Consider the following 24,203-nt stretch of genomic DNA (forward strand, 5'->3'; position numbering starts at 1 on the left):
AAAAGAATATACATACAAAAAGAAAACAGTGCGTGATATAAAAAAGCTGCCTGTTGAATATTTTTCAGTGAATTCTTTTGTAGTTTGATAATTGTTTCCATTTTCATGCCTTTTTTAATTTACTTTATGCCGATGGCAACTTCTGGAGTCCTGTTAGAAGCACCCACAAAGGCAGCTAGTCTCTCTCCACCCTGTCCTCCCTCCACGCACGCACACTCACATCTCTAAATTATCCCTTTGCATCACTGAGCTCTGCAACTTCTGGTACATCGCCCAGGGATGAGATGCTGGCTTTGGGAAGGGGCAGCAGGCAGCTTTTACCCTGACTTCTCTGAAATCCTGTTGTAGGCTCTGTGGAATTGCAGTTCTCTACCATGGTAGGAATGGTACAGGTTCCTTCGCTCCTGTTCTTATTTTTTTCTGCCATTGTGTAGAGTAATGTTGGAGGTTTTGAATGTTGATTGGGGTTTTTGTTTTATATCACGTAATGCCAAACTGAATTGTAAAGAAACGTCAGTTCCAATCAGTTACCCGGGCTTCTTCACAAACTTTGGAGAGCTTTCTTTTCTTCTCCAGCATAAATGGAAATTTATGTAGGAATGTTGGCTTTGGCGTGTCTCCTTAGCAACGTGAATCCTTTACCCCTTCTTTCTGTCTCCTGAAATAGTATCCCCTTGATTGCAGAAGGACTTTTCAGATGGCGTGAATGAGAACCTGCTTCTACTCTGACCCCCCTGCGCACACACCCTTTGTCGGGTCCCCCCCAGTCCATCCCCCACTGCTCGTGCGTACACACAGACACAAAGTGGGACATGAAGAAAAGCAGGGCAGCTTATGGCACAGCATATACGGCAGCTGATCTCTCTGGTTGCTTTGTTAGTTGTCTGTGTGCTTAGGGAAAGGTGGAGGATGAATTGGTGCAGACAGATGGAAATAAAATGTAGTTTTGTAGGATGCTGTGTGGTGAAAATTTGCCCCCTCCTGGTACTTTTTTCTGCCCTGCGTTAAAATTCCTGCCTTACTGATTTGTGCTTATTTTGCTTAGATACTTTCCACTATAGTGGAGGCAGGTTCCACAAACTACTGGGGCAGAAGTGAGGGATTGTTTTATTTGAGGTGCCTGGAATAAGCTCTTCATTTTCCTCATGTTTGGCACATGATTCTACACTCTAAGGAAACCTGAAATATGAGAAACCACACTTTATGCTTTTGCTTTCTGCTGGTGTGTTATAATTCCCATTAGAGTCAATGGAAAGGCTCCCAGTAAGTTCACCGAGTTGGTTTGGGCTCTTGTTTGAGACCATTTTGTGTCCTCACTTAATATTTTAAGTGCACTTTCCTCCTACATCAAAAATATAGCGAGTGGTATATTTTGAAGAGAGTGGAGAGCTCCCGCAGGGAAAGCTCTTTTAGCTTGATACTAACGCAAGCAGCTTTGTAGCTAGCTAGCTGTGAAAAGCAGTAGCGTACACAGGCAAGAGGCATCTTCCCCCATGGTTCTCAGAGATTTACTTCATCATCCCTTGAAGGAGAGCACCTCAAGTGGCTCCATCAAGGGCAAGCTCATGCTAGAAGCTGTTAAAGCACATTCAAGGTTTAATTAAAAATCTTTGTAATTAGATGTAGGACCCCTGACTGCTATCAAAAGGGCAGCCTGGTAGCACTGAGCAGAAGGGAAGGCACAATGTGATTACATTGGCTGTTATAGCTAGCAGAAAGTGATAATTCTCAGTTTTCCTTGAGCATTGCTGGTGCTTGGAGTATTCTCTTCATTCACTGTTTTCAGGCCTTTTTTCTGTAGCTTACAAGCAATCCTTTGCTCTCATACTGTTTATAAAGTTGTGTAAATGCTATACAGGGTTGCTGGTTCAAGTATGTGACATGGCGAGTCAGATTAATTTTTAAAATCTTAAGATTATAAAAGAACTCATCCTCATTTGCTTTCTTCTTTTCAAGTCTACGTGAAATACCAAATACCTTTTTGGTTTTCTTTCTTTCTTTTAATTACAATAACTGGAAAGGTGTTCATGCATATGCCTCTCTCCATTATGAAATTCTAAAATTCTCCCTAATATGAGCTTCAGGAGCTGAAGATTTGACAGAGTTGCTGGTGTGGAGAGCTTCGTGGTAAAATCTTGAGATCCAGTGTTGGTGCTCTGCAGTTTCACCAGCTGTCTTTGTGCATAAAATTATTTTCTCCGATTAATGCTTAAATTGACTCATGCACGAGTTGTCTTTAGCGTGTGGGTTTAAAACACAGCAGGATTAAACTGGAAAACTTACAGTGCTTTGTGTCATTAAACAAAATTTGCTTTAGAACTAATTTGAAGTGTATTAAGTCTGATTTGCAGTGGTTCATTTACGGATTTATCAGCAGCTAAGAGTTATGTGTGAAAGTTCATGCCCATATCAGCATCTGTTTAAAATTAAATACATCTTTGCTTAACTGCATGGTGAATCTATTCCTGTACAGGTAGTTGCCTTATATTTGCAGAATAAATAATAATAAATTTGAATTTATGCGATTCACTGTATCCATTATAATTTTCTAAATCTAAGATTTGTCAGCATGATGTAGATTCCATACGGTCTGATCTGTCAGGTATGTGTTGTATTTTAGTTTAAATACATAGATAATCATAAAAAAGAATGGTCCTTATGAAGCATTTCAGTTTATTGTGGAAATAGCACATATAAAATATATTTGACTGAATGCCAGTAGCCAGTATGAAACCCTCCTGATTTGTGGGGGACATATGACTTTGTTACTTAAGAATCTGTGTCTTTGTTTATGTAGCACTTAGTTTTCTTTAAGAGTATTACAGTATTTAAAAACTCTCCATACATGGCTATTTGAAAACTAAAACACTCTCAAAGAAATAAGTGTAGCCAGGTCTCTGTGCATATTCAAGCTTAGTGGTACATGGACCATACATGTAAGCTTAACTTACAGCTTAAAGCTGTAAAACAATCAAGCTTTGTGCTTATAATTCTGTTCTAATTTGTTCTTAAACATAAACAAAAATCAGAGGCTGCTCCTTTGGTAGCACTTGAAGAAGTTTAACCTTAATTATACCTTAGATGCAGATATCAGAATTAACATGGCTCAGTGGTCTTAGATGGTATCTGCTTGTTTTGAATCTAAACAGTTGTTCCAAGGGAAAATTGCTAGCTTAAAAGCAGCTTTCTCGTTAGAAGATGTGGATCATTGCTCAGAGTTGATCTTGACACATTTGTAAAAATCTTAGCAAGTCTGATAGTTTGCTATAAAATAGCATAAGAAGAACAGATGTAATTTTACTAAGTCTGAAGAATGTAGCTCATACAATGTAAAGAGGAATTAATAAAACATTCATTTTAGTTTTGAAAACTGTGATCAGTCATGTTTCCATGTTACTCTTATTAATCATCCCCGACACTTTATCTGATGGTAGGTATAAAATCAAAAGCTATAATGCCTCCAAGTCTTCACCAAAGACCCTGAGCAAGCTGCTCTAGCTTTGAAGTTGAGTCTGTCATGGAGACTGGCCCTGATTTCCACAGGGAGATGGATTAGATGACCTACAGAGGTTCTTTCCAACCTAATTCATCCTGTGACTCTGTGATGACTGATAACTCTGTCTATGCCTCATGTTTATCTGACTCCTTAAATGTGTTCAAAACACCTTGAATTTGTTAGTTACCTCTCAATTAGCCCGAATGTAGTACCTTAAAGTATGCTTCCTCTTTTGTAAATGGACTGCTTATTTTAGACAACCCAAGTTTTGAGTAGTTTCAAACCACCCAAGTTGTGAAAGTAACAGATCTAAGACTTCTGTACAGTAGTCTAGACCTCTCAGGACGTGTATGGGAACTGTTGAGTCACAGCCTGAACCACTGATTGATCACCTGAGACAAGGACTGGGTCAGCCATGGGGGCACAGGTGAAGGCAATTCCAGCCAGGCTACACCCCTCCAAGACCCCATTTAAGGGCTGACTACCACTGGGCAAGGATCTCTTTCTGGAGATTCCTCCTTCTTGGAGTTTTTCACCACGAGCCTAGATTCTCAGATATGGGTAAGCAATCTTCCTTGATTGTTTCTTTTCCACCACAATAATCTTTCCAACTATAATACCTGTAAAGTACCATCCTAACCACACTGCTCTTCCAATTGTATGAGTATGACATCTGCCACTTTGGCCACTCTGCTCCAGCCAATGAGGAAACATGGTTATAGCACCTTCATGTTCACTGTATGAAGTTTATGCAAGTTTATCTGATCGTGTAGAGAGTGCCACACACCTGATGGCCTTTTAGAAAAAAAATAAAGGAGGACTTCTCATCTTAGTGGATTGTTGTCATTGATGTTGTTCATTGCAATTTCAAAATCAGTAATGAATTCTGTAGCTGTAATTTGTCTTTATTAAGAACTCTTGCACCAGTACATTAGAGAAGTTTCTTATGTGAGGGAGATTACAAGTGATGTAAATATTTGAGGATACTTTATATTTAGAATCAAGTGTAGAGCAACTTTGCCTCTGTCACTGATTTGTGGCCAGAGATGACTGCATAAGGTTCAAGATGACAAGCTGTAAAGGGTAAAGTCTATCCAGCTGTCATGCTTTATGTGTTTTAACTTGTTCCAGTTCTACAATACAGGGACCATCATTTTTATGGAAAGTACTCTGAACTGTTTTAAACACTAATTTTTTTTTTTCATAAGGAACAGCGGAATGAGTTTTGAAAATTGCAACAGATTGCTAGTTGGTTTGAAGAACATTGGTAATTGTGGGAGATGGTTATGCTTCTGTTACAACACAGAGTGTAATTCTTCCTTCTTCAGATTACTAAAATGTAGTAGTGTATATGGATGAGGTCAGAAAAGGCGAGCTTTACTTGAAAAGCTTGTATAACGCATCTCCCACACATCTCTCCTAATGACACCGTTCTAAGACTTGTAGGGTTTTGTGTTGTTCTTGGAGTTGTGGGTGTGTGTGTTTTGTGCTTTTTTTTTTTTTACTCTCCTTGAGTGAATGAATATACAGTAATTCAAATGGCATAGTAGCAAGCTAATTTCAGAGGAGTGCCATGTATCCAAGGGAAGGAATACCCATGTATATGTTGTGTTATTCTGTGAATGAATTATAGGTTGTTATGATTTTCTGTAATGCTGCACTAATCTTGAAGTCATCTGTTGGCAAAAGTGATGTGCAATGCGTGTTGCCTTTAAATAATAAAATAAAGATCTTTATAATGGCTTGACTCTATTTGGAGACATACTTCACTTAAAGAGTTTTACTTGGTGATTTTTAGAATTACAGGCAGGCTATGACTCAGAAAGAGAGGAGCTATCCTAAAACCTCCTGAAGTGTGTATTTTGTATAAATAAGCAATGTAATCCTTAATCTTCAGGAGATATGTCTGTGAGTGAGCAGAGGAGCAAGCACCTGCTATGTTTAAAGTCTCCCATACAACTGTAACCCCTCAGGCATTAGGCCATCTTGTCTTGAAAATCTGTCTCCTTTGCGCAGCAGCAGCAGCAGAGATGGTTAACATATTTTTATTGCTTCTGTTGTTCAGTTTGATCTCCTGCAGGGCCTAAGGACAAAGCTTGCTATGGTGTCAAAGCTTGCAAAGTCCAGTAGTCTCAGTGCCACACACACTATGTAACACAGCAGCTGAACAGAAATGTTAGATGAATGCAGTGCATATTTCATGCAAGTCTACTGTAGAGACCATCCTGAGAACCTGGGTCTATGTCTGCTTTGTGTGCTGCTGACTTCTCTGGGAACCCAAATGTCCCCTGCCTGCTCAGCGGCATCCTGAGGTAGAAGACATGGAGCTCTGTTGAGCATTGGAAGGTGGATGGAGAGTTGCCTGCACTGCCACCATTGTTCTCCAACCGATCTACATAAGCAGTGGTGTTTAAAATGCTTCCTGTAGCATGTCATGTATCTGCACAATGGGTGTTTGTTCTGGACCCTGGTCTAGCAAGTGCTTCCCAGGCTGAGGAAGCTAGATAATGGAGCAGCTGCCTCTTGGGAGGCTCATTCCAACAGGCTGCTCCCTAATCTGGAATAGAGCCAGTCTCTCCCTCTGATCAGTTACCTTGCTCTGGCGAAGAGTAGAATGAGAAACAGCGTTGTGTCCCTCTCACTCAGGTGCTAGGTGGTTGCTGAGGACTTTTCTCTCAAAGCTGGGAGAATCTGGGCTTCCTTGTTGTAAGGTCAGGACAGACCAGTTAATATAAGACTGACTTTAAAGCAAGGCACAAGTTCACCTTCCCTCACATTTGTTAGCTCACGCATCTTGTAGATCTTGTTTATATTTTTTCTAGCTTGGTTCTAGAAGATGGGAGAAAAGAGTAGTTTCAATCAAACATAGTAGTTAAATTTTTTTTCTGGGAAATGGAAACAGAAGTTTAAGTCCAGAGATGGGGAAAAGATGTGTTGTTTCTGAAAATTCCTCTAGCCCCTAGGATTGGTTGATGTCACGTCTGTAGAGACTTTCAAGGTGAGGCTGGATCAGGTCGTGGGCAACCCGATATATCTGTAATGTCCCTGTTCATTATAGGAGAGTTGAACTTGGATGATCTTCAGAGGTCCCTTCCAACTCTAAGGATTCTGTGATTCTATATTGCAATTAAGGAAGCACTTGCCATTCTTTCATTAGTATCCTGTGTCTCAGTATGATCAGGTATCCCTGATTTTGCTCCAGTTAGCTGCTTTTGGACACATCTGTACATAGTCATTTTTTTTCCTTTGGCTCTAAATGGCTTTCCACTTAGCATCAGAGGCATTAAACCATCCTGCAAGCTTCTTGTACCGTAAATTGAAAGTGACTGATACCTTATCTAGAATCTCTGAATTATCCTTAGGAAGCACTTAAGGATTTTGGCAATAAACTTAAAATGCTCAAATTTCTGTTTGGATATTGCCAAAATTCCGATGAATTAGAAGTATGTGAAAAAACTCACTGTTAAGCCCACCTGTGTTGTGCAAGACTCATGGTATCCAAGGCTTTGTGTACAGATAAAGGCCAAGTTCTAAGATATTAGCACAGTACATCAATCTTCTATTGAAAAAGAAGCAAAAAACTGTTTTGGCTCTTCCCTAGACAGCTGCTTTTTATGTATGAGACCTCGTACATCATATCATATATTCAAATTCACGCTAACATCACAGGTAGAGGATTGTCTTGATGACGTGTCTGAATTTTGTTTTAAGAAATGAACGCACTCAACCACAGCTGGCTGGTTGCCACAGCTCTGCCTAATAGTACCTGCATGGAAAATTTTCATACTTGAGAAAATGCAAAAGATAAAGTGCCTCTGGGCAGCAACTGGTAATGATAAAAATACTATACAAACTGTCAAAGAGTGAAAAATATTGAGTTACTGTTATTTTGTACAAGGCTTTGCCGTGGAAAGTTGTGGCCAGAGCAACTTAATGGGAATTTAATATGGATCCTGCCAGAAGGTGTTTCTCTCTGTAGTGTGCAGAAGTGAAGACCACAGACACCCTGTGGGCTGTACTTGTGTTTGCTGTACAAGTGGAGGACTTTGGACTTTCAGGTTTAGCTGTTTTGCCCTTCATCCTTTCAGCAGCCAAATGAGTTCTTTTTCCTTGTGCTTTTTTGTTTGTTTGTTTAGGTAAAAGCAGAATTCATCTGACCATCTCCCTTTTTAAAACAAACAAAACCAATTTTTTTTCATGCCAGGTGACCTTCCAAAGAGTTGGCTTCTTTGTAGATGCAATATTTTTTATAAGATCTTAATTGTTATTGAAGTGTCTTTTTTTTAATTTCAGTATTTTGATTGAATGTGATGGAGTTTGATGTACAGAAGTCAACATCTCATCACTAAAATACATCTGTTAATGCTGAAAAAAAGAGCATCATGCAACAAATGTACTTTTAGAAACTAGATTCTCCCTTGACTTCTTATATAACAATCTCACTTTTAAAACTTTTGTTAGCTGATAGCTGAGTTGATGATTGTTGATAACCTTAAAAATAATTCTGAATGTGAAGCAATTGGGAATATCTGTAGCAATCTTATTTGATTTAGCTGATATGATATTCAGTGGATTATATTCCTGATGCATGGGTACCTCAACTTCTGATTTACTTGACACATACTTTTAACTTAAGTGCTACAATACAATTTACAGGAATGTGTATAGGTTGAGAGCAGGCTAAGTTGAAGCTTTGCGATGAGTCAGAAAACAGACTTTAGAGTATTTTAGGGTTTTTCATTTGTTTTCTTTTTTTTTTCTCACGAAGGTTTTGTTTTGTGTTATAAGAAGGTCTTTCATTACTTCCAGCTTATAACGAATGTGTACTTTCTTTCTTCAGCCTCTGTGAGGAGAGGACTGTGGAGAACCTCTGTTGAAAGAATTGAGTACTTCATTGCTTTTTAAGAGATGCGTTCCCTTTACTTGCACTTCCTGAAAGAACCACATGTACTAAATACTTCTCATGTTCCAACAATGTTTTTATTTCTAAAACCTCTTACCATGGAATACCACATACAGGGAATATTTAACTTTTCAAGAATTCACCAAAAATATAATAACTGTGACTATGCTAGATATTTGTCCTGCTTTTTCTCATGTTAACAAATGATCTTTTTTTTTTTTTAAACAATGTAGAACAGAGTTTTTTCCATCTTTTTATGACTTTTTAACGTGGTACCAAAGTACTGTTTTGCCAAAGAAATAGTGCATATACAGCTGCTTCTAATTAAAACTGAATATACTGTCAAAGCTTTAGGTCATTTCATTTGGAGGGACAAAGAGGAAAAATCCCATCTTTCAGCGTGAAAATTAATGTGGTTTCCATATTAAGAAACAAGTAGAATTTTCCAAAGAGATACAATCAGTCTGTATTTATAAAAGGGCACTTAGTTATGTTTGAACAATTAACTGAAATGTAATTATATATAAGAATATTTTTTACTCAAGGTAGTAGTTTTTATACCATTTTATACCATATGTGTTTTGATGTATGAAGTACCTGGGTTCAGTTTTACTTACGTATGCAAATACAGAGATCCACATCCTTAAACTAACAGGCAGTCTGTTAAAATAAAAATTATGCAGATGTTATCGTCACCATCAGAACTGAGGTATGTGTTTCCTATGGTATTGTGGTATTCACATTTAATGCTTCACGGGCAGTGCAGAACAGTTGTTATATACTGAGGTGATTCTCCCATCTACTCTGTTCTCGTGAGAACCCACTTGAAGTATTGCATCCAGTTCTGGGTCCTCCAACACAAGAAGGATATGGAATTGTTGGAGCAGGTCTAGAGGAGGGCCACGAAGGTGATCAGAGGGCTGGAGCACCTCCCCTGTGAGGACAAGCTGAGAGAGCTGGAGAAAGCTCTGAAGAGACCTTATAGTGGCCTGAAGGGGGCCTATGGGAAAGCTGGGGAAGGACTTTTTACTAGGGTATGTAGCAACAGGACAAGGGGAAAAGGTTTTAGACTGGAGGAGGGTAGATTTAGACTAGATATTAGGAAGAAATTTTTTACTGTGAGTGTGATGAGACACTGGAACAGGTTGCCCAGTGAGGTTGTGGATGCCTCCTCCCTGGAAGCATTCAAGGCCAGGCTGGATGGGACTTTGAGCAACCTGGTCTGTGGGAGGTGTCCCATCCAACCTCCCAACCAAAACATTCTATGAGTCTATAAGTTAAATGAGGCTTTTCTTAAGAAATCTGTCTTGAATCCTTTTACATCTTAAAAGATGCTTTAAAATAATAGTAACAACAACCAAAAAAAGACTCTGGTTGTTCAGACTGCTTAAATCCTGAGAATCAAAAGAATTCAATTTAGAATTGTTTCTGCAGGTGTAAAACAACAAAGCAACTTAATTTTGGCATGTCTGCATCTTTTAATATGTAAATGCTTTTTAAACATTTGTGGCAGTGAAATTTCACTGGTTATTGGCATTTTTCTTAGATAGTTGTTGCATAGTGAAAAATATTTGTGAGTTTTTCGAGTGCTAAAATATTGCATGTTTTGCATCCAGAAGACTGATAATGATCATCTCTGAAGTCCCATTTTGCTCATTTTCACGCACATTTTTTTTAATCTCTGCATGAACTGAACTGCTGAAACTTCAGAAGTAAGTACAGTAGCTTGTTTTCCCTTGCTCAGAAATGGTGCAAGCATATTTTGGATACCTTTAAAGTAGGCTGATGATGGTTGTGTTATGTGTACTAATAACACCATGTAAAGGAAAAATATGCTGTTCTCATTTTGATGCTGGACAGTCTGAGGAAACTACTGATATTTATTGTAGGAAAGTATGATTGCTGTGTTCATTTTGTTATAGCTAACTTATCTTTGAGGGTGTTCTTCCTTCAGAGGTAGCGATCCAGTTGTCTTTGTACTTTGTATGTTTCTTTTCTCTTGCATTAACAAAAAGAAATGTTAAGTAAAAAGTCCTTGCAGAAAGAAAGCGTTACTTAATGGAACCTAAGTTTTGCTTTGTCACCAGCTCTGATGGCTTTCAGAATTGAAAGTTAAGGTGTTTCTGAGAAAACAAAGAGTTTTAAGTGTACAGTTTCATGGTGGGCAATATAGGAAAACTCAGTCTAGTATTATTTATGTAGTAATGTCTGACTGGAATTACTTCTACAGCATTCTTTAAACAGAATCCTCTGTTGCAGCTCTACATAAAGGCTGGCAGCATTGTATGCTGCCGTGAATGGAAGTTGGAACTACAGGGGAAAAAAAAGAAGCCAATTCTAGACATTTTGGCCCAGAACACAATGTTAAATATCTAATTCTCAGTAGTGTGGAACATAATTTCATATTGGTCCTCCTGCCAACATCAACGATGAGGTTCTCTTATTCTAGAAACTAATTTTGTTTGACTAAGTCATTTCTCTTTTAGTTGAGTGTGTAGGTGTTTTTTTGACACTGGTTTGTGCTTTTACTTCCCACATCAGTACTATTAAGGTAGCTTATTTTTTAACCTTTCTAAAATCCATTGATAGGTCTGTTCTGGGAACTAAATTATATTCTAACCTCTTGCTTCCATCATCTTTGCCTTAGTTATTTTTACTTGATTAGTGTCTTGCTTTGGGAAGCTGTAGCATACTCAAAGGTTTTCCCATTTATTTATTACTCTCATCTTGCATGCATTTTATTTGCGTTAGACTTGGCATGTGGTCAATGTGAGGATAACATTTAACATTTATTATTTGTTGTGGCTTTCAAAAATGTTGGGCTTTTAGTTTTCCCATCTGGCACTTTGACTTATCACTTTTCTATGGCTTTTAACTTTGGGACGGAATGGATTGGTCTAGTCTTTATATCTGTGCCATTCTTAAGTGCAGGGATCTCTTTCATGGTGTTCCAAAATGGTCTGTTCTGTTTGTTTATTTCTGTATTTTCTATCCAGAACACACTCTGATATTGGAGGAATACAATCTAAATAATCACTGAACTAACTCCTTAGTATTTTTGAAGTATCATGTCAGTGTTAAATACCACTTCTCATAGCATTCCAATCCATAACTAAAATCATATTTTCATCCATCAAGAGTAAAGCAGCAGGACATATTTTTAAAGTAGAAGAGGGGAGATTTAGATTAGATACAAGGAAGAAATTCCACCACCAGAGGGAAACTGTGGCTACTTCATCCTTGGAGGTGCTCAAGGTCAGGTTGGATTGGGCCCTGAACAGTCTGGTGGGTTGGAACTAGGTGGGCTTTAAGGTCCTTCCCAGGCCAAGCCTTTCTGTGATGCTATGACACACAGCAAACTGCCGTTTTAGATTGCATGCTGAAAGTAGGAGAATGAAAGATTGTATCCAGCCTTGGCCCAATAACAAAACAAGGAGTAAATGTTCTTGGAGTCCTGAGAGTCCAGAGACTTCCCCACAGAGGCCAAATACTTAGTAATTATAGTATTAATAAATGACATGTCTAGAAAAAACAGACAAGGAAAAAGAAAATAAGTGTGTACTTAAGCACACATGTAAAGTAACTGTCTCTTTTAGAAATGCTTTTCTATCTCTTTAATTCAGTTTCTTCATTTCTCTCTTTTATCCTTTTTCATATAGCATGCAGTGGCTTTTTGTGATTATAGCTGCAAATCTTCCATTTCCAAACCCCACAGCTGCACTGTAGGTATCTTCAGCAGATGAGGTCCCTGTTGAAACAAGCTGTACTCTTCGTTGATTGTTTTTTTGTTTGTTTGTTTTTATTTTTAAACACAGAATTTGGATCTACTAAAAAAAAACGTAGATTTTTATTGCTGCTGTTCTTAGTAACCTTCATTTATTCTGAGAATAATTAATCTTGTTATTTACTTTGAACTATGTAACACATTAAGCCATTTCATTCTAAAGACTGTATGCATGCTAGTACTTTCAAAGTAATGAGATGTATTGAATCCATTGGTCCTTTTCTCATAAGCTGATTATGGATCTTCTTCCTTAAAGAAAAAAATAGTAGTGATAAATAATAGTGATTGGATTCCTTTTCTTGAAGCTCATGATTGCAGGGAAACAGGGTCTTAAGAGAGCTGCAAAGAGAAGCAGCACAAAGCATGTGCTTCTCTAAGGCCTTACAGAAGCTTTTAAGCTAGACGTTCTGTAGATTCATGGTGGACGTCTGCTTACAAATTGATTTTGTTTTTATATTATCTGAGATTTCAAGGACGTTGTTTATAACCGCATCCATAATGCGTGAAAATAGCTAGCAAATACACAGGGTCAGATCAAGAAGTTGCTTTCGGGGGAAGTAAAGTAAAATTGACACTTCAGAATGGATTTCAGATTTGACTCGGTGCACCAAATGAACATTACTGCCTTTATAAGGGCTTAACATCCATTTTGATTAGTATTGAAAATGATTTATTTTCCCTTTCTTTTATCATCTCCTTCCTTTAGTTTTGTTATTACTTGGCCTTGCTGCCTCTGTGATAGCATGTGTCCATGATCAGCCTCTGCATTTCCCTTTCTATGCCACCTCAATCAACTCAAGCAGAGGTTTGACTTTCACTCTATTCTTTGAGAAAGTTACAGCACTTAGCTGGGGTTAGCTAACACATGCTGACTGATTCTGGCCCAGCCTCTATTTCTCATTCTAAATTGGGCAAAACCAAGCTACCAAATTATTCAGTCTTCCTCAAGCTAAAATCCCAGTGAGGCCAACTAAGCCTTGAAAATGTGTGGGAGGTTGTGGCACTTTGCTCTTGAATCGCATCTGTTGTATAAAAGTGTTTTGCTAATTAGGAAGAAAGAAATCCGAAGTGTAGCTGTGTATTTCCCCAAGCTTTGGTGCAGGCTCTGTGTTCTTTGTATTCTGATGTTTATCCCAAGCCCGTGGGCTCGTTTTGCTGCAACTGACTTACATTTTTCTTTCTCTCTTTTCCACACAGACTGGCAGATAGCTACTCTTGCTCTGCTGTTGGGTGGTGCTGCCATCATTCTCATAGCTTTCCTGGTTGGCCTGATCTCTATCTGTGTGGGATCTCGGAGACGATTCTACAGACCAGTTGCAGTCATGCTCTTTGCTGCAGGTAAGCAGTTTACCAGCACTATAATTAAAATTTCACAAGGGCAGTTTACTTTTGCAAAAGATGATGTTCCTGGTTCTGTATACTGATTCAGAGGCACTTGGTTTGCTTCAAGTCCTATGAGGTTTTTGAAGATACTATTTCTGCAAGGTATTAGTCAGTTTTGCAATTGCATTATCTCAAAGCTCAAAAACATTTATTGGCGTTTTATTGGCATTTTATTTTGTGTCTGGTGAATACATGCAGCGGGGAAACCATGGTGGATAAACCCATTTAAGACTTTGTGCAGCTGCGTGGCCCCAATCTTATTCTTCATCCAAAGCCTTTTCTGGAATTTTAGCATTCTTTTACAATTCTAAAGTGGAAAAACAACTGCTTGGATGTGAACTCTTGAAGCCCTGTGAAAATAAATATGTTGCAAGGTGTTTATATATGCCCCTGTACTGCTGGAGGACTTTATTTCATTGTGTCATTTTGTTTCCTTAGTTGTTAATTTAACAAACTGTCACTCTGTGGTCCCTGTTTGGCTTTTAAGAACATCAGGATGGAACAGTTTATCTAGACTGTTGCAAAATCTTCAGGGAGACTTATACAACCGAATTGTCTGTGACACTGTTCCAGTGAGGTATAATTACAATATCAAATCATCTCCTTTCATAGATTCTGGTGTTCTAGGGCTTAGGCAGCACGGATGTTTCTATTTCTCCCGAGATTCACCAGGAAAGGTGTGCCTTCATCCTGTCGCTCACATCCGCACTGGAGCTAGCAGCTTAAGCCCCTTTTGATAGTCCATAATGAAGGGATTGACAAAACCTAGTCTTCAGGACATATTTGAAAAAGCCACTTACAAGGATATGAAAAAATAAAAACTTAGCATGTGAAGGGCATTCAGGAATGAAAGGAAGCTCTAGGGAAGGCTCCTGCTGCCCCCTGCTGTTTTTCTTAGTTTGATTGAACCACAGCATTTTGAGATGCGCTTTTATTTGTTCAAGGAATATAAGTAGGTTATATTTTATTCACATTGAGAAAAAGAGTACAAACTAGGATCAGATTCTCTGAACAGAAATTGAATTTTTTTGTTCTGTTTGTTGCATTGCTGAGCTGGTTGAATAAATAAAGGCACTACTGCCATTACTTTCAAAAATTAACATTAATTTTGACATTATAAAACATATTGGGTGTTTAACTTTCAAGGAAATGGGATTCTTGAATTTATGTAGGTGTTTCTTATTTGTTGTTTTATTTATCATAACATTGTGTAGTAATTTAGTAATTGTTCAGGTATGCACCAATCTTGCCATATCGCTCAGTCAGTGGGTAGTTGGTACTGGGGGGAGCTGAGGGCGAAAAGCAAAGAAAAAATCTTAGTATTTGACTTATAGCTTAGTTTTTAATCCTGTGCATAAAATTATTTCTAGTCTATTAAAAATGTTATGGAAGAGGCAGAGATTTAGAGTCCTAGAATATCCCAAGTTAGAAGGGACCTACAAGGACCATCAAGTCCAACTCCTGGCTCCATAAAGGACCACCCAAAATCCAAATCCTGTGTCTTTGACTATTGTCCAGATGGTCCTTGAACTCCAATGCTTGGGGCTGCAGCCACTGCCCAGGATAGTCTGCAGGGCCTGGCAATCTGCTAACGAACTCTTCCTAATCTCCAATCTGACCCTCCCCAATACAGCTCCTACCTCTGGTGACTGGAGAAATTAGATTTAGTGCTTGCTTGCATTAGAAAAGAAAATATATAACGCTGTAGCTCACAAGTTGTGTTCACCTCTTTCTTTGCCTTTTTGTATATGTACACATGTGCGTGCATTTTAAATTGTTATGTCCTGAAGTCTGTTAGAGGAAGAGAGATGATGAGGTTAAGACGGCCTGTTTCGTTCTTCATTATCTGGCAAATCTAGGATGAGTTATGTGGGGATTTGGCGCTGACATTGCTGCTGTTCATTTTCTAAGGGTTTTATCTTTGTTTTCAGATACTTTTAGAGATGAATATGGACTGACATGTCTTGAAAGAATCAGGAGGATAGTCCACTGCTGAAGTTAAAGGGAAAATCAAGGTTGCAGCACAGTAGTTCTGCCTTATGCAACTGTCCGTAGGTTCAAGCCTTTACCCTGTTTTTTACAGAACATCTGTGAAGCTAGAAAACTCTGTTCTGTGAACTTACTGGTAACACAAAATATTTTGTATGGCTGATTAAGAACTCATCTCTGCATGCTTCTACTGGTGCCTCATAGGAGGACACTGTCTGGAGATATTAGTGGCATTTGTGGAAAAGAACAGAAATGGCCTCCAGTCACTTTAGAATCCAAGCAGTTCACTTGAGACATTTTTCTTGTAGTTTTAGTGTATCTTTTTAAAATTTTGTTTTTATCTTAGTTTCAGGTTTTAGTTGGTGACTTTGTAGGTGAGGAAGATGAATTAGTTACCAGAGCTGGAAGGGATGATGATGATAAAGCCAAGATACTGAGAATAAGTCAGCAAACAATCAACAGAAGTGTATCTTTAGACCATGCACTATCAGCTCTCTGTAACTGGAAGAGGAACAGGAATACCTCAAGTAATGGAAAAATGTGGAGCATACAGAGGCAGGACACTTTCGTGTGGCGCTACCTTGGGTCCAGTGGGGTTTGTAGACATTATCTCATTGCTAGCTGTTATTATCTTATGGTGGCTTGTGTCAGTGTCTTGTGTGAAGAACAAAAATCAGTCTTAGTTGAGCTTGGTAGGCTGTGTCCTCATATAGCTTTTTGTTTTTGTTTAGTAGGGACCTAACTAGATTATATACTTGCTGGGATATCAAAGTGCTCCTGATTCAAACTGTCCCTGAGAGCTGCATTCTCAAAGTACTGTGTCCAGTCTCTTAAACATGCCAGTGTTTAAGAGAGTCGTCAGTCGGGGAGTTTCATGATGTGGTTACCAAATGAATGCTAACAGAGTCAAAGTTTAGGAATAGAAAGAAAGCATATAATTGTTGAGAGTCCTTAAAAGCAACTAAAAAGGAAATTTAAAAGGTGTTTGTGTTCATGGCCTATATTTTAACAGTGCTTTTTGAGAAGCTGCAGAGCTTGTGTTCTCTCTGTCTTAATAATTTCTCTCCTTCTCAGCCCATTATGACCCAACTTTGACTGACTGGGAGGTAATGAAATTTTGTACGGATGACTTATGTCAAAACAATTTCATTACCTTTTACGACTAGGTCTTAGAAGAAGAACCTTTGGGGTCAGTAAGCTTTTAACACATTTCACAGGGTGTTCTTATGTGTAAGCTGGAAAAATGATGGCTAAGTGAAAGTATGGGTGAGGGAATAGACGAATGACAAGCAGATAATATTTGGAAAATACTTAAAGAACATGTCTTTACATTCTGACAGGAAGTGAGAGCACAATTCTGCTTGATTAACTCTTGAGTTCTGTGCTGTTATTTATATTTGTAATACTGTGAAACATAGAATAAAAGTATACTTGCCAAGCTTACTCTTACAATGAAGCTACAAAAACCGCAGTTATATTGGAGGGCAGAATTTGATTGTGAAGAAGTGGCAGAGTGCTCTGAACAATTAAGGTGAAGGAAGTAGTTAAGTTGCTACAAGAAAGCAGAAAGAATGACAGCATCAAAGAAGCAAGTTGGCAGGATACTCTAGGTCATCTGACCCAACCTCATTGTTGAAGCAGAACAATCACTAACATTTGATCTGTTAACTTTGCTTTATCTCGACCAGTCTTAAAGAACTCAAAGAATAAGATTGTGTAAACCCTTCAAGTATGTTGTCCTACTGTCACATTTACCTCCATATGGCTTTTTTTTGTTTTCCTGATATCCATCCTGAATGTCTGAAATTGAGTTTTGTGTTCATTGCCAATATCTTGGGTTTCCTGGCACTACAAAAAGTTTTGTTCCTGTATCTTTGCAGCTGCATTTCAAGGTAGATGATGGCTGCTGTGAAATTGTTCCTTTGTCTCCTCTTCATGTATCTAAGTAAAACTAGTGCCTTCATCTCTCTCCTAAGGTTGATTTGTTGCAGGCTTCAATCATTTTGTCAGGTTTCTTAACCCTTGCTCTTGGCCAGTGAATTCGTGCTGACTACAGATTGCCTCCTTGTTCTGCCAGTGCGTGGAGATACACTCCATGTTTCCAAGGTTTGAAGTGAGGCTGACCAGCCTATAATTCTGTGAATTTTTTACTTCTAGTCAATTTGAAACACAGGCACAACTTTAACCTTTTTTTTTTTTTTTTTTCCCAGTCATTGGGAATATTTCCAAATTGCTGTTGAGTTTTGTATGGATGAGAGAAGCTTCACAATTGCATTGACCGTCTCTTTCATCACACTTGTGTCGGTCCCATCCATCCCTGTAGACACGTAACTGCTGAGTGTCCTAATTCTTCCCAAATCTTCCACAACTCTTGGAGATCTTGGGGAAGGTTTCATGTTTTTACCATATGTCATTAGACTGGCTTTTCTTCCCATCATTGGACAAATATGTTCAGAACTTCATTTTGCAATTAATGCACCTGTGGAAATTCTTAACTTTTTTTTTGCCATTTCCCAGCTTTATGTTGAGCTCCAGCTGGGCTTCAGCCTTCCTGGTTTTGTATCTATGCATCAAAACTGTGCTTTTATATTTCCCACTCATTGTCAATCTTTGTTTCCTGCTCTTGTATGCTCCTTTCTTACATGTTCATTGAAAAACTCCTTGCTTGGTCAGCTGGACCTCCTGATGAAATTCCTCATCTTCCTGTGTAGTAGGGTAGCCTGTTCTAAGCTAGCACTATTTTAAAAATCAGCATGAATAACCCCTCCCTTTCTCATTGTGCTCCTTCCCAATTAATTGTACAGGGTTGTATTAAGTACAGAAACTTCCTGTACAGTAGTTTCGTGTCTGATAATCCTCGAAAATGCAGCACCCATTGGTTTCTAATAAAGCATATGTGAATGAAAGAATGGTTGAGAGTAGCAGAGAAATACCCAAGTTTCTTACTAATACCACGATTTTCATAAGTAGAGACTAATTGAAAAGCTGCTTTATAAGTAAGTCTGTTAAACACTTTAACAAAGAAAAAAAATTATACTTTCCTAGTTTTAAATAATTTGTTGTGTTTTTTTGGTATGTTTAATATGATGAGTGTATATACTTCATGTAAATAGAGTAAAACTATTATTCTTGTTCCTGTGCAATTCTCTTGCAATTATCATGATTATAGCCGTAAAAATGAGTCTAACCTTGAAATGAATAGTCTGTTCAAAAGAGAACAGTCATCTCAAGCTAGAGTTTTAAAGTGGATTTTTTCTTTAAAGATTTCTTTTGCAGCCTTTTCTTCTACAGGAAAGAACCAATGTTTCTCAAGAAGTGTAATACCTATACGTTCCGTAGGAAACTGGTCAGCGTAGCGTGGAGTCCATTTAAATTCACTGAAAGCAGATCAGTAGTTGCAAGCGTTGACTTTAGCATCTTTTTGGATCGCACAGGTCATTTTTCATAACTTACTATCTTCTTGTGGTCTTTTTCCACTTTATAGGGAATATCAATGATAGGACACTAAATTAGTGCAAAGTCACAGCAATGTTGTATGGTGTGGTTGTTTCTGCCTACTTGTTACCAACACTTTAAATTTTTTCATAAGCGTAGATGAACTAACAGTAGCAAAAGCAGGAAACCTCACCAAAAATGTCAGCACTATCTGTTGTAGCTGTTGCTCCTTAGGTCACATGTTATTTTAGTGGAACCACTCTTTTGCTTTGTTTTGATGAGTCCAGTCCATAGAATAAAATTCCATATGCTTCTCATATTAGATTGAGGAAAAGTAGAGAGTTTCCTTGGTTGAAACTTGATAGATACATGCACACTGAGGGCAATTTCTATATTGACCCAGCAAAGGTGCTGCAGCCCCAGTTCAAGAGGTCATTAATGAACTTTTACCCATTCATCTGAGGAAATCCTCTTTACTTTGAGTGGTCTTAAAGATGCTTCTAAAAGTAAACGTACGTTGAGGTGTTTTGGGGTGTAATGATGCTCTCATTATATAGAATTAGAATATATAATCTTTTCATAAGAGTAGGAGCTTTTTCTAGTATTTGCTGTCAAAAGTTCTCCAGTGTTGCATGGTATTTTGTGAGCTGGCAAGCAAAAATTATATTAAAATGAAATAACACACAGTAAAACTTCAATAACTCTGGGATTAAAAAACATCTTGTGGATTTTGGTACCCACATCAGAAAATCCTCTATCCAAACATTGTTCAGTTTGTCAGTCCCAAGGAAGAGTCCAAAGACTAGTCTGTAAGCTATCTGGCTGCTAGGCAGGGATGAATTTCCAGTGTGTGTTTTACACAGTGTTATCAGTGTATGTAATCAGTACTAAAAGTCCTCTCCCCCATGCAGTCCCCATCCTGAAGATAGGAGAGCATTAGTCTCCAGGTGCATAATGGATGGTGACAGTTTGACAACACTAAGTAGGGCATGTGGGAATTAAAAGGAAAATGATGGTTTTCAGGTGTGCAAAACATTCAACCAAGAGGAGAATATAATTAACGTTATTTTCCTGCAGTTTCTGTGTAATTTCAAAAGGGTTTCTGTAGACCCTAGTGGTCTTATTCTTTGCTGTGCACTGGCTTTATAAAAAATTCTATAAAGAGTGATTGTAACCTTGTAAACTCTTAAAAAATAAATAAATAAATAAAATAAAAGAAGTTCCCAATCGATGTTAATATTGTCATTATGGCATTATGTTACGCGCTACTGAACTTTCATTCGAATACATCCCAGGCCTGCAAATGCTTAAGCATGTGCTCTGCTTTGTGGGTGTGCTCACCCTGAGCACATCAGAGGGACGGCGGTCTGTAGGGGAAGTCATGTGCCGAAGTCTTTATAATTTGGTCGTGCTAAATGCTGGAAGGGAGCCACATCTTGAATTTGAAGGTTAAGAAAAGTTTTTGTATGTTTCTGTGATGGTTAGTCATTTGTAGATGGCTCAACTGGAAGCCTGGAGAATCACTAAATCATGTATCTTGTTCTCGTACTTCAAAATAAGTGTAATTTTCAGCTGCTCACTCTGGAGACTGCTGTCCCAATTGTGCTGTCAGCAGTATGCCTGACTTTAAAAGAGAACGGACACCAATGAAACTGAATTCTTTGTATGAAAATTGGGGTTCTTCATCTGCATTTTCCTTTTCAGGTTACTTTGTGCAATTTTGATGTAATACAACACTGAATTTCTCCGCAGACACGTGGATGATGTTGCATGAGATCTGGCGCTCAGAGACAGTGCTGTAGAAACTAATGGTTTTTAAGCTTTTTCATGCCTTGGATTTGATCTGTTTTATTAACTTTTTTCAGCATGAAACATCTCTGACCCACCTTCTAAATTCATAATACAAGGAAATGCTTGCAAGTGGGAAGTTTAGTGATTGATCAAACTTTATGGATTCCTTGGTATTCTGTGCAGTAATATCATTAATTCTGATTACACGACACGGTAATGCATGTGAAATAGGTAATTTGGTGAGCCTCCACTGAACATAAATATGGATCGCCTACTGCAGTTAATTACTATTACGTTAAGTAAATGATTTGATTCTGAGCTTTATTTCTTAATATTCATTTATTCTTGTTTCTCATTGTTTTGACTTGGTTTTAATAGGCGTGGAACACGAGATCTTAGGTTTGTTGCTACAGAAGGAATAATGTCTCCAGACCAAAATACAATGAGGAGAGACGGAAAAGAATTGGAAAAAGATTGCTTTCACTATTTATTTACCAGACACCTGATGGGTTGTTTTTATATCGTAACAATAACATTTTTTCATCATCAGAGGAATATGCAAGAACTGCTCTGTTGTTCAGATGAAGTAAAGGTTGCATATGTCATGTATATGAATATTATATATAAGCATACATATGTGTGTGTATGCATATATATATGTAGTACTCAAAAAGGGCAGTACTTACTAGACGAACTGCACCAAGAGCATTTGGAAAAGCAAATTTTGGTTTTGTGGTGGTTTTATGGAAATGTATTAAGGCCTCTTCTGACATCTGATTTGTTTCTCTTTCAGTTGTTCTTCAGGTGTGCAGCTTAGTCCTCTACCCAATCAAGTTCATCGAAACAGTCAGCTTGAAAATATACCATGAGTTCAACTGGGGCTATGGCCTGGCTTGGGGTGCAACTATATTTTCATTTGGGGGTGCCATTCTTTATTGTCTGAACCCTAAGAACTATGAAGACTATTACTAGAATCATTTAATGAAAAGAAAAATACCAGAAGGATTACCCCCATCTTTTCTAACTCACTGTTTTTTTAGAACACTTGTGGAGCACCAGTCTGCTCTGTTGATAAAATAGCCTTTGCCTTTTGGGTGTGAACACTGTAACCAGCTTTTACAACCATTTAGAAGAACTGCAAACACTAGGATTGCTGATCTTACGTAGGCAGATGCTGCAAGCTGCTGATACATAAGCTTTGTTTTTCCTGACAACAAGCGAAGGATCTACATGACAGCGATCATTGTGAGAAATGTAGTTGGAATGTGAATGCAAGGCCAGCATCTGCTTTTGCCTTCAGGGGTGCAGCTGGTGTAGGCTCCATTTAGAAGTTTCCCTGTATCATAGAGGATTCAAATGTCTGATAAGCAGGCAATGGCATCTTGTACAATAGGCTGTGTTGGCCTCTTGTTGCTTGCTCGGAAAAGCTCTTAAGGAATTAGTTGCGAGTGACTGTGTCGAGGGCAGTGAATGTAACTGGTTAATGGCTTGTCTAATATCTGCATTCAGCAGTCTTCTGGGAGAAGTAAAACAACTACACAGACAGAGGATTTCAGGAATTGACATCACCGTGCCAGCTGTAGCAGATTGTTGAAGGAAGTCCAAACCCGGAGACATGTGCTTCTGACTGTGTGGTTGGAAGTTGTCTCAATTCTTGAGTGTTTTTTTTTTTGGGGGGGGAGGGGGAAGATAAGGAGGAGAACAAAAAGACCTTATATGTCCCTAAGACATCTGAAATGCATGAATGAATTGCAGTTTTCCTAAGTACTCATTTAACTTTTGAACAGCATTATGAAAAAATGCATATGGAACAAGTTTGATTATATTTTTGGAAGGTATTAGTATAAGTGAGTATGTGTAATACATATATAAATGCAGAGGAAGAAAGAGAATTATCTTTAAATTGTAATAGGAGCTGTGGTGCAGTGGTTAAAATACTGACGTTGTACACATTATTGGGGGTCTTAGACCAGTACCCACGGTCATGATTGGTGTTACAAAATAAACCTAAAATGATTTGTCTTCTGTATATGTCCTTGTACAGACTCTGTTGTGGGAAATGCATAGAAGTTCACATCAATCTAAGGTAGAAGTGGATGAAATAACTACTTTCTATTCCATATGTAATTCTGTACTTAATAAAAATTGTACAAAAAAAAAAAAAGGTGTTACAGGGAAGAAAAACTACCATTTAAAAAAAAAATCTAGTTAGATTGCAAGTGTTTCTGATAATCAAGAATATAGCCAAGGCCCAATCACTTCCATATTAAAATATTAGCACTGCAGGAGCTAATCTCATGTTTTTAAAGGCTGGGTTTCTAATAGACTGGCTGATGATTGTGTATCTAATTACCCTTGCTTGGTATGCTTCCCACTTAAACATCCAGAGACTGTACCCACCAAATGGAACCCAAGTTAAAATAGAGAGAACTTCTATGTGAATTTAATCCGCATCACTTTTATTTTTGTTTACAATTTCCTTCTTTTCATATCTTCAATTAATTATGAACATATTTTTATACAATTCTAATCTTTAGAAATGACTATTTTTTAATGGAGAAATTTAAAGTATATTCTATGTGGGCCTCTGCACAAGCAGATATGCTGCTGTTGCTTGTCCACCTCTGCACAAACGGTTTTGCTGGCTCCAGGGAAAAGGCTGCCGATTGCCTCAATGTTAAAAATGCGTTTGCGGTGTTAATGTTTGTGCCACAGTGCCCAGAGAGCAGGGGATCTGTAGGGACCGTGCTACCCCAGGACTGCCTCTCGGAAGCTGTTCTCAAAGTGCTGCTGCCGTGTGGAGGTGATTTTTAAGACGCGGTGCCTCTTGGGAGTTAAGTCTTTACTATCGCAGCAGAATATTCTGTATCAGCACTCCTTCCTGAACCAGTAGTGAGTAATTAGATTAGGCAGAGCAAAACGATAGCTGCATTTAGGAGGGATTGTATGGCAGTGCCTAAGGAGGAAAAAAAAAGATGGGAGGGAAAAATATGTCCACTTATTTTGCAGGCACCAGAGAGTATTCGTAACTCTGCTCTTCCTGAGACTGACTTAAGGCAGATAATCAGTATACAGTAAACTCTATATCTTTCTGAACAGCTGTGTAGTTCTGCTGTTACTTAGCAGCACAAAGAATATTGTAGATTGGCGTGGGAGTTAGGCTGACGTAGAGAAGCCCACTGTGAGAAGATCGCTGTACCTTTCTAGGAGGGCAGGGTTTTGGTGCCAGCGTAGCACAGCACTATGCCTATGCTGGCAGGAAGTTACTATGCTGAACCCGTATCACATCTTCTAATTTACCAGATAATTTTTTTAATATAGAATTTGAATGAAATCAAACATCAGCCTTAAGGCACACACAGGTTAATCGCTAACACTCCTAAAGTCACACAGCTCTTAATTTGAATGATGTTCAGGCAAAA

The 24,203-nt window shown here is 38.3% G+C and overlaps 1 protein-coding gene across 1 annotated transcript in view; it reads left to right on the plus strand.

The window, feature by feature from the left end:
• TMEM47 (transmembrane protein 47) overlaps window positions 1–24,203 on the plus strand; it is a 134,677-nt gene extending 110,474 nt beyond the window's left edge. Inside the window, exons 3-4 of the mRNA XM_031556829.1 lie at window positions 13,381–13,521; window positions 21,575–24,203. Coding sequence (XP_031412689.1) covers window positions 13,381–13,521; window positions 21,575–21,753 — 320 coding nt within the window. The 3' untranslated portion in view covers window positions 21,754–24,203. The remainder of the gene's footprint in view (window positions 1–13,380; window positions 13,522–21,574) is intronic.

Source organism: Meleagris gallopavo, chromosome 1 (assembly GCF_000146605.3).
Source record: "Meleagris gallopavo isolate NT-WF06-2002-E0010 breed Aviagen turkey brand Nicholas breeding stock chromosome 1, Turkey_5.1, whole genome shotgun sequence".
In the NCBI taxonomy this organism is placed as follows: Eukaryota; Metazoa; Chordata; class Aves; order Galliformes; family Phasianidae; genus Meleagris; species Meleagris gallopavo.